General features: G+C 34.1%; 2 protein-coding genes across 2 annotated transcripts in view; one reads left to right on the plus strand and one right to left on the minus strand.

Moving 5' to 3' along the window:
* LOC119081939 (protein split ends) overlaps positions 1 to 6,113 on the minus strand; it is a 32,702-nt gene extending 26,589 nt beyond the window's left edge. The window contains exon 1 of the mRNA XM_037191200.1: positions 5,658 to 6,113. Coding sequence (XP_037047095.1) covers positions 5,658 to 5,738 — 81 coding nt within the window. The 5' untranslated portion in view covers positions 5,739 to 6,113. The remainder of the gene's footprint in view (positions 1 to 5,657) is intronic.
* A 6,970-nt stretch (positions 6,114 to 13,083) lies between these two features.
* On the plus strand, positions 13,084 to 14,650 carry LOC119081941. Its single transcript, XM_037191206.1, has 2 exons — positions 13,084 to 13,201; positions 13,262 to 14,650. Exons 1-2 carry the CDS (start codon positions 13,087 to 13,089, stop codon positions 14,578 to 14,580), a joined length of 1,434 nt encoding a protein of 477 aa, XP_037047101.1. The 5' UTR covers positions 13,084 to 13,086; the 3' UTR covers positions 14,581 to 14,650.
* The last annotated feature ends 542 nt before the right edge of the window (positions 14,651 to 15,192 follow it).

Consider the following 15,192-nt stretch of genomic DNA (forward strand, 5'->3'; position numbering starts at 1 on the left):
GGCCCTAATTAAACCACCATCAAATTTCACGTCAGTCTAGTCGGAAAAGCGTAATTTGTCAATTGGCCTAAGAGGTTTGACGATTTACCGTGATATGATTGTAAAAGCCAGCAACACTGTAATTTTGTCACATGACTTTTTATAAAAACCTAAAAGTCTTCAAATGAAATGCAATCAACTCCAGTTGGCTAATGAGATTCAAGCACGCACATCGTCAACAGTCATACAGCGTACGGATAATTCGTATATAGGATAACTACCATTTAATTATCCGCAGCAGAAATTATATTGCAGAAATTATACGTAAGCAATTTAAAACGGCGAATAGGCACATCAGTTGTAGAATTGATGACAGAAATTGTATATTTTAACTCATCAACACTCTAAACTTGCCGATTGATATAATCGCCGATCGCGCAAGGTATTAAGAAGACTTTCAACGAAAGTATTTGGGTTATATATGATAAAATATAAATGAATTTTAATATTCAGCGAAAAAAAAACAACCAACACGACTTGAAAAGACGACGCGTAAAGAAATGTCACTCACAGTCACCATTTATGGTAATGGTGAAAAATAAAAAAATATCTCCGTCTAATATGTCATCTCTTGTGTATACACACTCATATTGTTCCGAATGATTAAGAAGAAAAGAAAAGAAACCACGAAATTTGATATGCAATAGTTGACTCATATGGGTGGGACACTGTAATATAAAGTAGTTCCATTGCAAAGGGTGAGTGTGCACTATCTGCAATACTATTAACTATTACCATTAGGTGGGATGCCTATGCCTAAGTCAATCATATCGAAGCGAATGGTTTGTTTAAAGACCATTTGAATTGTCAAAGTACTGTAAAATTACATCTGCAGACAACATACCCTACACGACTTTTCATACAAAATCTTGTAGGCTTTTTTGCCTATTGATGAAATAGTTGTCGTTCATTTTTACAGCTACTTTACTTTGCAGCCATATGTTCAGATCGGGTAAGCCTTTCGTTTTTAGTTAAAGTTTCTATATTGGCGCCTCTTTGGATTAAATCTTCCGCCTCTTGCCTTTCTTCAGCGCCCTATGCACCTTTTGGTAGTCAGTCCGATGCTGGCCAAAATTACAAATGGTCCTCGCAACATCTCTCGTATAATATCAATGTCATGATTTCGAATGGCCCCGCGAAAGAAAACGAAATTTCATTGTGACCCACATATTCAAAAAATCAAAGATGTTGACCCGTTTAATAATGAATCGTTTATCGTTTTGCCAAATTATTTCAATATTTCCACAGTTAACAACATGTGTATTATACGAGAGATATTTAAAAAAAAAAACGGTTAAACTATGGTCAATATTCATTAAAGAAAAAAAAAACGAACCGAAGAACATTAAAACCAACAAAAAAAACCTGTTCGATTAAATTCTTCGAAACCTGCACGCGGCGGTCAATAGCGGTGAATCTTCTTTCTCTTAAATTACATTAAAGTAATAAATAACCAAAAAAATAAAAACTTTTAATATTTAATGCATATATACACAACCAAGTTCCATATCCATCCATATACACACAGACTACACATTCAATCTGATATTACATACGTACAATATCAATAAACTAACATCATCTTTGCATATAATATATACAACGCCAAGCATACAAAACACGAAAAATATTTCGATTTCGATGAAGTGTATCTTCACTTTCTTTTCGGAACACAAATTAAGAAAAAAAAAGATCCCACGAATAAGGAAGTTGGAAGTCTCTGCTCTTGTGCATTTTTTTTACACTGATCTCTCATTCGGATAGGTGTGTTTTTTGTTGTTGTAATTTTTTTTTACATTTTTTTATATATTTCTACGGTGCACAATACACCGTAATGATATTTTGTGGAATTGTTGGTTTCATATGGTTTGTCGATGGTATAACAACGCAGGGCCGTAGCTGTAGATGAGAAGGGGATGTCAGACTGGGATAATTTGTTTGTTTTTTGTCAGGCTGGCTAATTGGGTATCATTAGAGTTGATTTTATTTTCAAGACATTTTGTCGGCGGTATTTTATGCTGGTAGTTTTATACCGATTTAAACATTAGACTTCAATTTATTAAACAATTTAGTTGGAAAAGCTACCACCAAAACAATCACAAAAGTTTCAATTTGTCGTTATAAGTATTTTTATCAGATTTAAAAAGAATCTCTTACTTCATTACTGTCTATCAGGGTATTAGGGAAAATGTTGTCGCCAATTTTCGTCAATATATTCTCGCTAATTCTCTGGAAAATACTTTCGCTAATTTTCGTGAACATTTTTTCGCTAATTTTCGTGAAAATACTTTCGTTAATTTTCGTCAAAATATTCTCATTAATTTTCGTCAAAATTATTTTTAATAAAATAGGCGAAAAAAGACTACTCACAAGACGCAGCCCGTTAGAAAACAATCTTTTCAAAAACCAAATGTTACAACAAAATGTTCTTTTAAATTTTTGTCAAAATATTCTCGCTAATTTTCGTTAAAATGTTGTCGCCAATTTTCGTGAAGATGTTGTCGCTAATTTTTGTCAAAATATTCTCGTTAATTTTCGTCAAAATATTCTCGCTGATTTTCTTGAAAATATTGTCGCTAATTTCCGTGAAAACCACCTGAAAGAACAGACGGCATACTAGATAGCTACGGCACTGCACCCATGGATTTTTTCTACTGATTTAATTGCTTTTTAATACAATATGAAGAACGTACACTTACTGAACCAGTGACGAGATAATAGTTTAATGTTCTATTAACATCTTGCTGCCAGATATGTTTGGATTTTTTCCTCATCTTCAGCAATAATTTTATGCAAGACAAAAAAACAAACCAACATAACAATAATATTTATGTTCATTGCGTACAAAAGGTCCCACAAATGATAATTGGGTAGGTTAGGTAGGTTGTTTTACATGGAAACATCAATGTACAAGAAGTGGTACATCATCATTATTATTATAGATTTATATTCAAAACACAGACAATATCTGTATGGAAAGAGAGATGCTGTGTGTTGTTGCTGTTGTTGGATTTTTTGAACATTGAATTGATTAATGATTGATGATTAATAAAAATTGTGAGAAAATGAAATTTTATGAAAATTTCCTCGGATTTAAAATTTATTATTTATGAAATTTACACATTGCATATTCAATAAAAATACAAAAAAAAAATTATTTAATTAATTGCCAGCACAACGAAAGGAAAAACAGAAAATTGTTGTTGGCAAAAATAAAAATTGAAAACGAATGGATGGGTTCTTTTCCCATAACAAAAGAATTATATCGTAAACGTTCGGACATAAAGCACCAACAGATGTTCCGGCCAGATCATAAATCAAAGATACAAAATTTCATTTTCATTTGAAATGAGAGAAGACGAAAAAAACGACAGAAAATTTCTTGCCTGATGGGCAGCAAAAGCGAATGGCAAAACCGATATTTCCTTTCGCTTTATGGATACGTTGAATTACCCGGTTTCGTTTAAAGTGTTGTGTGCCACTGCTTTTTCGTTGCTATAAAATAGTCAACTAATTAATGAGAAACTGATTGACTTCAAAGTTGAAACAATTTTCAGTTGTGGGAATATGAACCTAATCGATAGTGACACAACCACAAATCAATGTTATTCGACTGAATTTATTAAATATTGAAACAAGTTCGATATACAGCTGCAATTTGTATCAACAAAGTACAAATCTGATCTGAGCACAACCATTAATCGGAGCTGTGTGTTGTGTATGTTATCTAATATATTTCTTGTTACTGCGTATCATTGAAGTCAATTATTATATTTTATTGGTTTGGAAATTGGTTTTTGTTGCGAAAAATGCAAAGCAAATAAAATTGAGTGAGGACACGTTTAAAGTTTCAAATCTGTTGAATGACCAGAGATGTCATAGCTATCTTATTTCTATGTAGAGAAGACGTAAAATTGAAACTTCGAAATTATCTTTGGTCACTGCTCACGCCATAACAGTGCCCGAACAATAGATCGAAGTACTTCCGTTCTTTTTATAGACTTTTTTTAAAGTTATTTTTATGTTTTTTCGACAGTTATTTTATCAGAGAAACTAGAATTAATGATTTTTTGATAGTGTTAAGGAATTTTTGGAATGTTATTGAGCTGAATTCCCTAAAATAAGCCATGTAGCTTAAGTATGTTCTAGATTTGGTTCAAGAAGACCACTTTATTTGAGAGAATCTAATACTTCAACAAAATATTTTAGAGATCACTTAAAATAAAAAATTAAATATTCTGAAATCGATTTCCGTTCCGAATGCCTCGAAATTCGCAATGTCCCCTATTACATCTAACTGATTTTTTATTCGCTTCAGCCCACACGACAAATTATTATAGGTGACATAGCGAGACGAAATTCAATACATTTTTGAATTTCCGCTTATCGAACGGAATGATTATACGATGTATTAACCAAAAATATTTTGTTTATTGACCGAACATAATAAACAATTTGCATTTTGTGCTAAATTGAGATTAATAATCCGAAATATTTTTTTTTCTTAAATTGGTTGCTCCACTGCGGCTGTTGTGAGACATAGTTATACGACAAAATATGTATGACAAAATTAGAATATCGAAGAAAAAACAAATTGAAAAAGAATGAAATTTATGACTTCGACGAAACACTCGAAACATTAATTTATCTCGTTAGTTTGGTACTCTGATTAGTTAACATATATTTATGTTAGCCTCCAGTTCTGTTACTAGGTTACGTGAATAGAAACTGACCGTTAATTAACCGAAAAAAATGCAAGAATTTTTATTCAGAGAAGAAGTTTGATTTTTTTTTGCTTTTCATTATATTAAATGAACATTTATCGATACGCTGCTAATCAGTACATCATCGAATCGATTATTTTCTGTGGCTTTGTTTTAGCTCAATCAAATATTTTTACTACCTTCTCATATGCCACATAAAGTACGAACTCATAAAACCCAAATTTAACAGTCGAATGTGAAATGGAAAACTCGTTAAACGTTCGAAGGCATACAGCACAACATGTAATGTGCATATAAGTATAATTTGAACGGCATTTTATTCATATATAAAATATAAGTGAAATAACCAAAGAGTCGTTTTTAAAAGCCTTTTTAGTAGGTTAAACAAAACGACTAAACATTCTACGAAGAAAGTGAAATATTTTCATATTACGGAATGGAGAAAATGAAGCTCTCAAAAGGTCATAGTTTCATCGACGAATAGCGCAAACAATCTGTGGTAAATCATCATCAACAACAACACAATTTATATACAAAATATATGCCATTTGCAGTGCTATATGACCGTGTACAATAAGTGCATTGACGATGGTTATTTAGAGATCATTCATAAATGACGTCCGTTTTTTTCAGTGCTGCCATCAGATTTAAATCATTCGATAAAAATGCATTTTCGTGAGTCAAGTATGTGTTCCACCCACCAAAAAAAACCTATTCGGAGGACAGAACACTAGACTCTCGAGAACGCATATTTAGTGATTTAATAATGATTTAAATCTGTTGACAGCACTGAAAAAAAACCGATGTAATTTATGAATGATCCCTTATGAAGAAAGGAATTTCGTTTGGAATTTTAGTTTTAATAAAATACAAATCTTGAGTGGTTTTACTTACCGGTCTGAATGGGGGTATAAATCCTTGTGATGAAACACTATAAATTTGGCAAATGCCCAATATAAACACAAACAATTTCATTTTGAGCTTCTGTGTTTTTTATGCGTTTTATATCCGTTTTGAGTTTTAGTATCCTTCACTGTCGTATCGGTGTCTTATCGTAAAGAAACCGATTCGCTCACCTTCGTGTTTATCAAAAGTAAATTCTTTTCTTTTACTTTAAAATTATTTTTTTTTATTCACAAACTTCTTCTGCACCAAAAGCATTCATATTATAAATAATATTCAATTCGCATATAATACACGTTACGTTCGCGTCTGCAACAGAGAGAAAAAAAAGCAACACAACCGATCACGTATACCGCACATTAAAAATTATTTCGCCTGTCTTGATGTATTCACCGTCCGATCGCTAATTTTTCAAAAGTTCCACTCAAAACCAAGTTCCCACCTAAACTGAACATTTTGTGGGATGCTTATGTGTTTAAAAAGTCTTTCTCTTTTCAATTGATCACACACAAAAAAATAAGCAACAACTTGTACAAATCTCTTCTTTTTTTGCATTGTGGTTTTAGTAATGTGATTATCAATTCATACACGATGATGATACGGTGCTGATGTATAATGATAGTTTTGGTTATATATATGCACATGCACATACCTATATGCGCTGCTGATGATGAAATATTAAAGAATGTCTGCGAATATATTCTTCCATGAACGGTTTTGTCTGCATGGAAATTTTATGTTTGAAAATTATGTAAAGAATTATCATTCACATAAAATAATAATCGACTGTTTAAACCACGTTGTAATATTAATTTACAACCGAAATTTGACGCTTGAAGTGCCAGCTAACTTCCTAGATATTTGTATTTGAAGTTTATTTTTAAATGGATTAGGCTTAGGGTCTTCTTATTCAACTTGCAACGATTGTATAGTAACAAGACGATCTGTTTTGTGACCTATTTCTGAGTGAACCCTTTCACAGAAGACAAGCCCACCAACAGCGTTCTTATCACATCCATTACTTCTATTGATGTAATAATTTTCATCAGTTTAATGCAATAGTATATTACTTCCGAGGTTCCAAGTTGTGTATTTAGTGGGGTGTTACAGACCGACCCGAAGGGGAGGGCTGTATTCCCCACTTGTCAAATAACAACTTGGAACCTCGTAAGTACAATGCTTTACGTGATTAGGCAATGTAAATGAAAATGAAACATGCCGTAACACGTAAAATCTTTTACTTCATTTGTTTTGACATACTTTTTGCTTTACAAGACTCATTGCTCTTTACCGGTCGTCATCGTCGATATCAGATGTCTTACATATTGGTACGACCACTGAAATGGATGACTGGATGGTCGAAATATATTTGGAAATAAGGAAACCGAATTTTTGAGATATTTCCACATCCACGAAGTACGAAGTAAAAACGCATTGAGATTTCATACACTGTGAACGGGAACTCTGCACAAAGTGAACATTAGTTTTTACATGCTACATGCGTCGAAAACCGTACTTTTCATGTTTTAAGCACTTCTCTCGACGCCCTCAGCATGTAAAATCCATTACATAACTCGGGATAAAAATGAAAAGTCTCGTTTTCGTGTGTTTATTGACATCGGCTTCGCCTCGGATCAACAAAATTCACACGAAAACTCTACTTTTCATCCTTTTATCCCTAGTCATGTAAAATACTATTTTACAAAATGGGTGTTTTCAGTCCAAACAAACCGAGTTGAATAATTCAATATGAATTATGGGGCCATATGAAGTAGCATTTGGAAGCTCGCCAAGAAACACTAAGAATCAATGAAAATTTGACCCGAAATTTCCTTGCGGGAGGACATCTCTTGTGACTATTTATTGTGGTTATTTATTTACCAAGGGGAGAAAGTAGCAAATTCCAACAATCGTGAAAGTCGTGAAATTCGGTCGAGTTGGAATTTTCTGTTTCTCCCCAATGTGAACACATAATGTTTCATCCGTGCGTGGCGTAATAACCGTTTTTATTCGTAAAACAAAGAAATCAATTTCTTTCACCATTTTCAAAACCAAAACAAAGTGACAGTTGCAAAGAAAAATAAAATCTTGTGTTTGCCCCAAGAGGTGAGAAACTAAAAATTTTCTCGCCTGAACTATCATCAGAGAGAGCGTTAGCAAAATCTTCTCACCAGATTTGAGTAGAGAAAATAAGGTGATTCACGCAGATGTGAATTAACAGATGTGTACGTTAGTGACAAACTGAATATTAAAATAAATAAATGAAGTAAAATATTTTGAAAGATGTTAGATCAAAAATCAGTCAAGCAAAAATCCTTAAGGGGTTAAATGACACACAGGTCATTGTGTCTTTACTCACACATTATTAAATTATTAAAATATTAAAAAATATTAAGAGGGCCGACTACTTACTAAAGAGCCATCTGTTCTTTGCTTTATGGAATCACTCACCTTTGTATGAAAATAAACCACATTTTGTGTAGTCATTATTTCGATCAATTCACATTGGAGCACTTATTTTATAAATTAATATGGAACTTTGAACATCTTACGACGTTATTGCAGAAAAACATTTATAAAATTATTGTTAGATCCAGAGAAATTATTATTTCAAAACAACACTGCACCAACCACCAAATACGAACAAATTCTCATTTTTGCTCTTATCAACATATTGAAACACAAAAATTATGAGCGAAATTAATTTCTGCAATGGCTTTTTATTAAATTACACTATTTACTGGTTGAAAATCACTTTTTATTTTCTATAAACAATAAATAAAACTTTGTATACTGAGATCGAAAACGGACACTGTTTACATCCAACTCAATGTTCAAGCTCAGTAAAAAGAAAAGGAAGAATAAGAAAATTATAATTTTCGTCAGTACAAAGTTTTATTTATTGTTTATAGAAAATAAAAAGTGATTTTCAACCAGTAAATAGTGTAATTTAATAAAAAAACCATTGCAGAAATTAATTTCACTCATAATTTTTGTGTTTCAATATGTTGATAAGAGCAAAAATGAGAATTTGTTCGTATTTGGTGGTCGGTGCAGTGTTGTTTTGAAATGATAATTTCTCTGGATCTAACACTAATTTTATGAATGTTTTTCTGCAATAACATCGTAAGATGTTCAAAGTTCCATATTAATTTATAAAATAAGTGCTCCAATGTGAATTTATCGAAATAATGACTACACAAAATGTGGTTTATTTTCATACAAAGGTGAGTGATTCCATAAAGCCAAGAACAGATGGCTCTTTAGTAAGTAGTCGGCCCTGTTAAGCTTTTGTGAGGTTGACTGTAATCTAGTGAGCACACAAAATAGTCAACTAGGTATCTACCTGTCATTAGTTTCGTTAACTGACGAGATCTATCAGAATCCACTAAGTTAATCCTTTTTCCACGCATTTGATTTTTTTTACGTTGCTTCAGTATGATTATCTCCTTTATTGAATAAGAATGGGTTCAGGCCTAATGTATGAGCTTACACACGATTAACCCAATTACATAAATTTCTACTTCTTGATCAGTAGAAAAGAGCCGGTAATTTTTATATAAACTTAGCTGCCGAGAAATCGACTGCATTCGCGTTTGAACATTTTTGTAGACCAGTGAGTTAATGAAAATAAATATTTCTTCAAAATCAAAAACAAACTGTTCAAGTGAGATTCAAATTCATCTGTTATCAGTGATTGTCGTCTTGGCTTTATTTAATATTTGCTTATAGACTGCTCCATAGGTAAAACAAAGAAAATGTTGTATTTTTGAGAGAATTGTGAATGTGAATTTTCTTCTGTAGTATTTTGGATTAATGATGCAGCAAAAACAAAAGACTTTATTTGATTTCGAAAAAGAAGGACTAATTTTTTGTAATAGTTGCTTTTGAAAATATCGTTTTTTTACTGACTCACGGTGAGGCTTAAAATTTTTAAATAAACGTGTAAGTTAACATCCAGGTTTTTTTCATAAGGGAGTTGGGGGAGGGAAGTGCTGTTCAAGTAAACAAGTTTTAGCAAAATCCACTTAGCTGTTCCTGAGAACCAGCACCAGCGTCAGCCAGGGCTTGTGAAACAGTGAGGACTCAAGGTTTACATTGGAATTGGTAGAGGGACAAATTCTAAGATTTACAGTGTAAAAATTAAGGCTCTCGATAATTTCTTCATCGAGCAATAGTAGCTAAAAGTAAAAATTTCACCATTTTAAAAGACTGATATATCCTTTACAAAGCAACCGGGGAAGCCTTTGAATGATGATCCCAGACAAGTTTTGCGAACCCTTTTGAACATCGAAAAAATTATTTTTGAATCGAAGTTTTCTGTTACATTTTCAGAAATTGCTCTTATTAGGCTACCCTCGGTGAACTTTGGACGCTTCAATACCTTACTGGTAAGAGTATTTCCCGTCAATTTGGTTGCTTATATGGTAGCCTGGGGCCTCAGCTTTACAACGATACCAAATATGCCATACTTTATGTTTTACAAGAAATACTGATGAAAAAGGTTTGCATTGAGGTCGCTCTCCTCGCAAATCTAGAGCTATCTAGAGGAATTACCTATTTTCAAGACGACATTACAAATAAATGTCTTTCTTATATCTATCAAACATTTAAAGTGTTTCTTTTTCTTAAAAATAGATAATTACTCTAGATAGCTCTAGATTTACGAGCAGAGCGATCTCGATGCAAAACTTTTTCATCAATAATTCTTGTAAAGCATAAAGTATGGCATATTTGGTATCGTTGTAAAGCTGAGACTCTAAGCTACCATATAAGCAACCAAATTGACGGGAAATACTCTTACCAGTAAGGTATTGAAGCGTCCAAAGTTCACCGAGGGTAGCCGAAAAGTGCAATTTCTGAAAATGTAACAGAAAACTTCGATTCAAAAATAATTTTTTTGCTGTTCAAAAGGGTTCGCAAAACTTGTCTGGGATCATCATTCAAAGGCTTCCCCGGTTGCTTTGTAAAGGATATATCAGTCTTTTAAAATGGTGAAATTTTTACTTTTAGCTACTATTGCTCGATGAAGAAATTATCGAGAGCCTTAATTTTTACACTGTAAATCTTAGAATTTGTCCCTCTACCAATTCCAATGTAAACCTTGAGTCCTCACTGTTTCACAAGCCCTGGCTGACGCTGGTGCTGGTTCTCAGGAACAGCTAAGTGGATTTTGCTAAAACTTGTTTACTTGAACAGCACTTCCCTCCCCCAACTCCCTTATGAAAAAAACCTGGATGTTAACTTACACGTTTATTTAAAAATTTTAAGCCTCACCGTGATGTCCTTGAATTTAGCACAAGATTAAGAACACAAGATTAGTAAATATCTTGATATATCAAGATTTGATGGCACGAATCTTGATATATCAAGATTTGGTGACACGAATCTTGATATATCAAGATTGGGTGACATGAATCTTGATATATCAAGATTGGGTGACATGAATCTTGATATATCAAGATTTGGTGACATGAATCTTGATATATCAAGATTCGTGTCACCCAATCTTGATATATCAAGATTCGTGTCACCAAATCTTGATATATCAAGATTCGTGCCATCAAATCTTGATATATCAAGATTCGTGCCATCAAATCTTGATATATCAAGATATTTACTAATCTTGTGTTCTTAATCTTGTGCTTAATTCAAGGACATTCACCGTGGACTGCGCCTTAGTGAGCAGTCTTTTTTTTGCATTTTATAATAAAAATAATTTGAATTTTAAAAAAAGGGTTTCTTTGGAATATCTTCTGTTATGTGAGTGGTGTGGTGTTGTACCCTACCTTCAGGTGTTTCAGGACGAATTAAGTAAAACGTACGTTTTCCTATTCATTTACCCTGTTCAGTTTAGAGACAAAAGGTTACCAGCCGAATGTTTAGACTCTGTGAACAGAGTCACTACTTTTTTATAGGTACACAGAGAAAAATCCTAGATTAGATTTAAATCTTTTTCGGATTACATTTAGGACCAAATTTATTTTTGGATCTAAATGTAATTTTTCGAAAGATTAGTTCATTTATTCTTTCGAAAAATATCTTTTGATGGAATCTTCGCAAAGATTTTTGTTATTTTGAAATCAATTTTTTTTCCAACACTTATTTGAATATTGAGTCAGATTCAATTGTTTTATTTATTCTGAATTGGAAAGTTTATTTGTTGAAATTAAATGTTTTTTTACTTACTTTGATCAGGATTCGAACTCGTTCACCTCGGTACCTCCGTTTCTCCAGTCCTGCACTTTACCCCTTTACCCCACGAGTTCTAATCGACAGTACCATGTTTTTTTTTATTTTTCTAATTATTCAATAAACGATTATTATACTTCATAAATCTGTATGAGCAACGATGAGGAAGTTGGGCCTGGCAAAAGTATTGTACTTTTCAATAAGCGTATTGAAAGTATTATTAAAACGATATTTTGCGCCCCATATTTAATTGTGCCATTGGTTAAGAAGTATAACAGACCAATTTGCATGGTAGAATTTATTTACTTTTTCAACGATTTTCTTTACTTAGAAATCAATATCCGTTAAGATGAGCAAAAAAAAAAATCTCAAACATTTGTGTGAACATTTAATCCGACTTTTTTCTCTGTGTAGGTTACTATTCGCACTTCACTATTTGACTGAATGGTACTTTGTGTGAATAGAGTTCATTTCACTATTCGCCCTTTTTTACTAGACTGAATATCTTGTTATGACGTCATTAATGAAGTTAGCATTGACTTGAATGATTAAAATGTTACACTTAACCATAGCACCATAGCGCTTCGGTACTTGAGCATCACCGTCTCCTGCAAACACTTTAAAAAAGGAAGTATCACTCTCTTCGACAAACTTTGAAGAGTTTGTGTAAAAAATAACTATAAAAATGCTTGCAGAAGAGCGTGATGATACGAGAGATTGAACGGTTACATAAAAGCTTGTCAGTACGACTAGTGCACAAAGTGCGATTAGACTTTAATTCATTTTGTCCGATTAGTCAAATAAAGACTAATCTCACGAGCCAGGTTGTCTATCTACTTTTCTTTTATTTGACGTGAAACACCATACCAGATGTTTCATTAGTGTCTCTCAAATTTACCTAGCTGAAGTCTTACTCAGATATTGCTGACAAAACGGGATATGAGGTAAAAAGAAGAGCATCGACCAATACGTTTACAGAGTTTAGGAAATGAAAGAGACATCAGAGAAACGGTGTCGAACTAGACCGGTATTCTGGAGACCGAGCAAATTCTAAACAGTCAGTGTTTGAATGCCAGCTTTGATCACATCAAAAATTTCTCATTACATTAATTAAAAGACTGTTTTTGTTCATGTCATTTGTGGACTCATTTCTCTGAAATGATTGCTGGAAGTGCGCTGTTTTATTTCGTTTCAGATTCAAATTTTATTTAATTACAGATCGACCGAAATGTTAGTTGGACCTACATTATTGATGACAACCCGTGTTATCATCGGATTTTCATTGGTCGTTTCATGCATACTACACACTACTAGTGAAGCCAACTATGACCGCACTGAGAGACGTTTGTTGTACTACTTATAGGACGTCGATCATACACTAAAACTGACTTCTTTACTTTTAGGACTTTCTTATCGGTCGGTATTATATGTGTGGGCTGGTCAGGATCCCTCTGTCCCTAATGCAGCCGACTTTGTTGCTGTAATTGATTTCAACGAAAGATCTCCTACGTACGGATCTATTCTACGCGTCGTACCACTTGTATCGAATCCATCTACTGGAGTTGGACAAGCAAATAATGAGCCTCACCATTCCAGCACTTCCTGGAGTGGACGATATTACATAACTGGAGGCCTACTGAGTTTCCTATCTAAACAGAAGGAGATATTCGTGTGGAAAATTCCTCTAAATCCATTGCTTGGTCCACAGTTCGTGTGTGGTGTCGATGCTCCTGGCTCAGCATGTGTAGACGAGTTTCAACCCTACGGTCCAAATTCATTTCTTGTTAGTATGATGTGTGACGAAAGCGCAGGTTCGCCGGGAGATATGGTGATTGTTAATGCGGTTACTTGTACTGCCAAATCTTTCTTAAGGAATAGGGGAGAATTGCAAAATTTCAATCCTCACGGGTACGGTCGACTGGCTAACGGCTCTGTTTTAACCGCAGATTACATCGTTCCAATAACCCTAACTGAACCTGATGCGTCGAAAATTGTATTTCAAAGTACCGTCAGACACTTCTACCCTGACGGTAGCTTGCAACGTACTTACAATTTTCAAATTCCTCCTGGACACATAACTGGACTCGGAGAAGGCATCGGCTTTATGGAACTCAAAGCAATTCCAAATGATTTTCTTGGCCGTGCGTACGCATGTGGAACTAATACGAACTATATCTATCTAGTAACGCCTGGTATTCCGGAACCAGTGCCTGTGCTCGATGCGTCTGTAGTGAACGGGCACAATGTACGGCCCAGCGCTGGAATCGTATCAATGTTTCCTTCCGGAAAGCATGCCCTAATGACGTTCCAAATGCGATTCATTATGTTAATGGACATTTCGATGCCGGAAAGTCCGAAAATTCTGTACACATTCGATTTTTGTACGGACAGTTCCATTGCTGGTATGCCTATTCGCGTTCCCGGATCGAATGCTACGACAACGTTTCCTGAATTCTGTGCGGCAAATTCTAATATCGTCGGCACACATGTCATCATACATCCGCCGGGCGAAAAACGATTCGTCGTTTTGAATTATTTTCTAAAGTTTGGCTTGGCACAATTTGCGGGTACAAGATCCGTGCACGCATTTATACTCAATCCGAATTTGAGCGACTTTTCATATGATCATCGATTCAATCCCAATTATTCCGGCAGTGATTCACGTACAACATTTTTCTCACTTCAAGCATATCCCCATCATGCACAATATTATAGGGTGTAGGAGTGGTGCGTTATCCCCATTTTGTAACTTTATTTATTAAATAATTCTTTTTGAGCAGAATGAAAATGTTGATTGGTTAATGAATAAAAATAAATTGAAAAAGAAATTAATTGTTTGGTTGGTGTAATCAGTATACCTGGCAGTTAATTTTCACGTTCGGCAATTTAAATTGTATTGACTGAAGCAAAGAGCCACCGTTTAATACTTGAGAACCGCTCGGGTTCATGTCCGGAGCGTTAGCGGAGGACTTGACGCAGTCTAACTAAAAAAAGAACGAAGAAAATTTTTTGAGACGCGGCAACTATATATAGGCGAGAATTCAAGTTTCTTTCCTATGGCCTGTATCACCACAAATCATATCTATCTTATTCGCGCTTCAAATACGAGCAAAACGAGCTATCACTCGACTATCTTCTTCTTCTTCTTTTTCAGCCTGTTTCTATCCACTGCTGGATGTAGGCCTCTCCAACTTCTTTCCATTTCGTACGATCCATTGCCATTTGCTGCCAGTTTGTACCTGCAATATTCTTAATTCCGTTTGTCCATCTCTCTGGTGGTCTACCTATAGCTCGTCTTTTATATGGTCGCCAGTTCATGATCTTTTTGGTCCAA

The sequence above is a fragment of the Bradysia coprophila genome, unplaced genomic scaffold, assembly GCF_014529535.1.
Source record: "Bradysia coprophila strain Holo2 unplaced genomic scaffold, BU_Bcop_v1 contig_373, whole genome shotgun sequence".
Taxonomy (NCBI): domain Eukaryota; kingdom Metazoa; phylum Arthropoda; class Insecta; order Diptera; family Sciaridae; genus Bradysia; species Bradysia coprophila.

Bases quoted from the DNA above. Each gene is read 5' to 3' on its own strand.
- LOC119081941 (XM_037191206.1), top strand. From the start codon at position 13,087: ATGTTAGTTGGACCTACATTATTGATGACAACCCGTGTTATCATCGGA. The intron at 13,202-13,261 runs GTTTGTTGTACT...CTTTACTTTTAG, and splicing joins CTATGACCGCACTGAGAGAC to GACTTTCTTATCGGTCGGTA.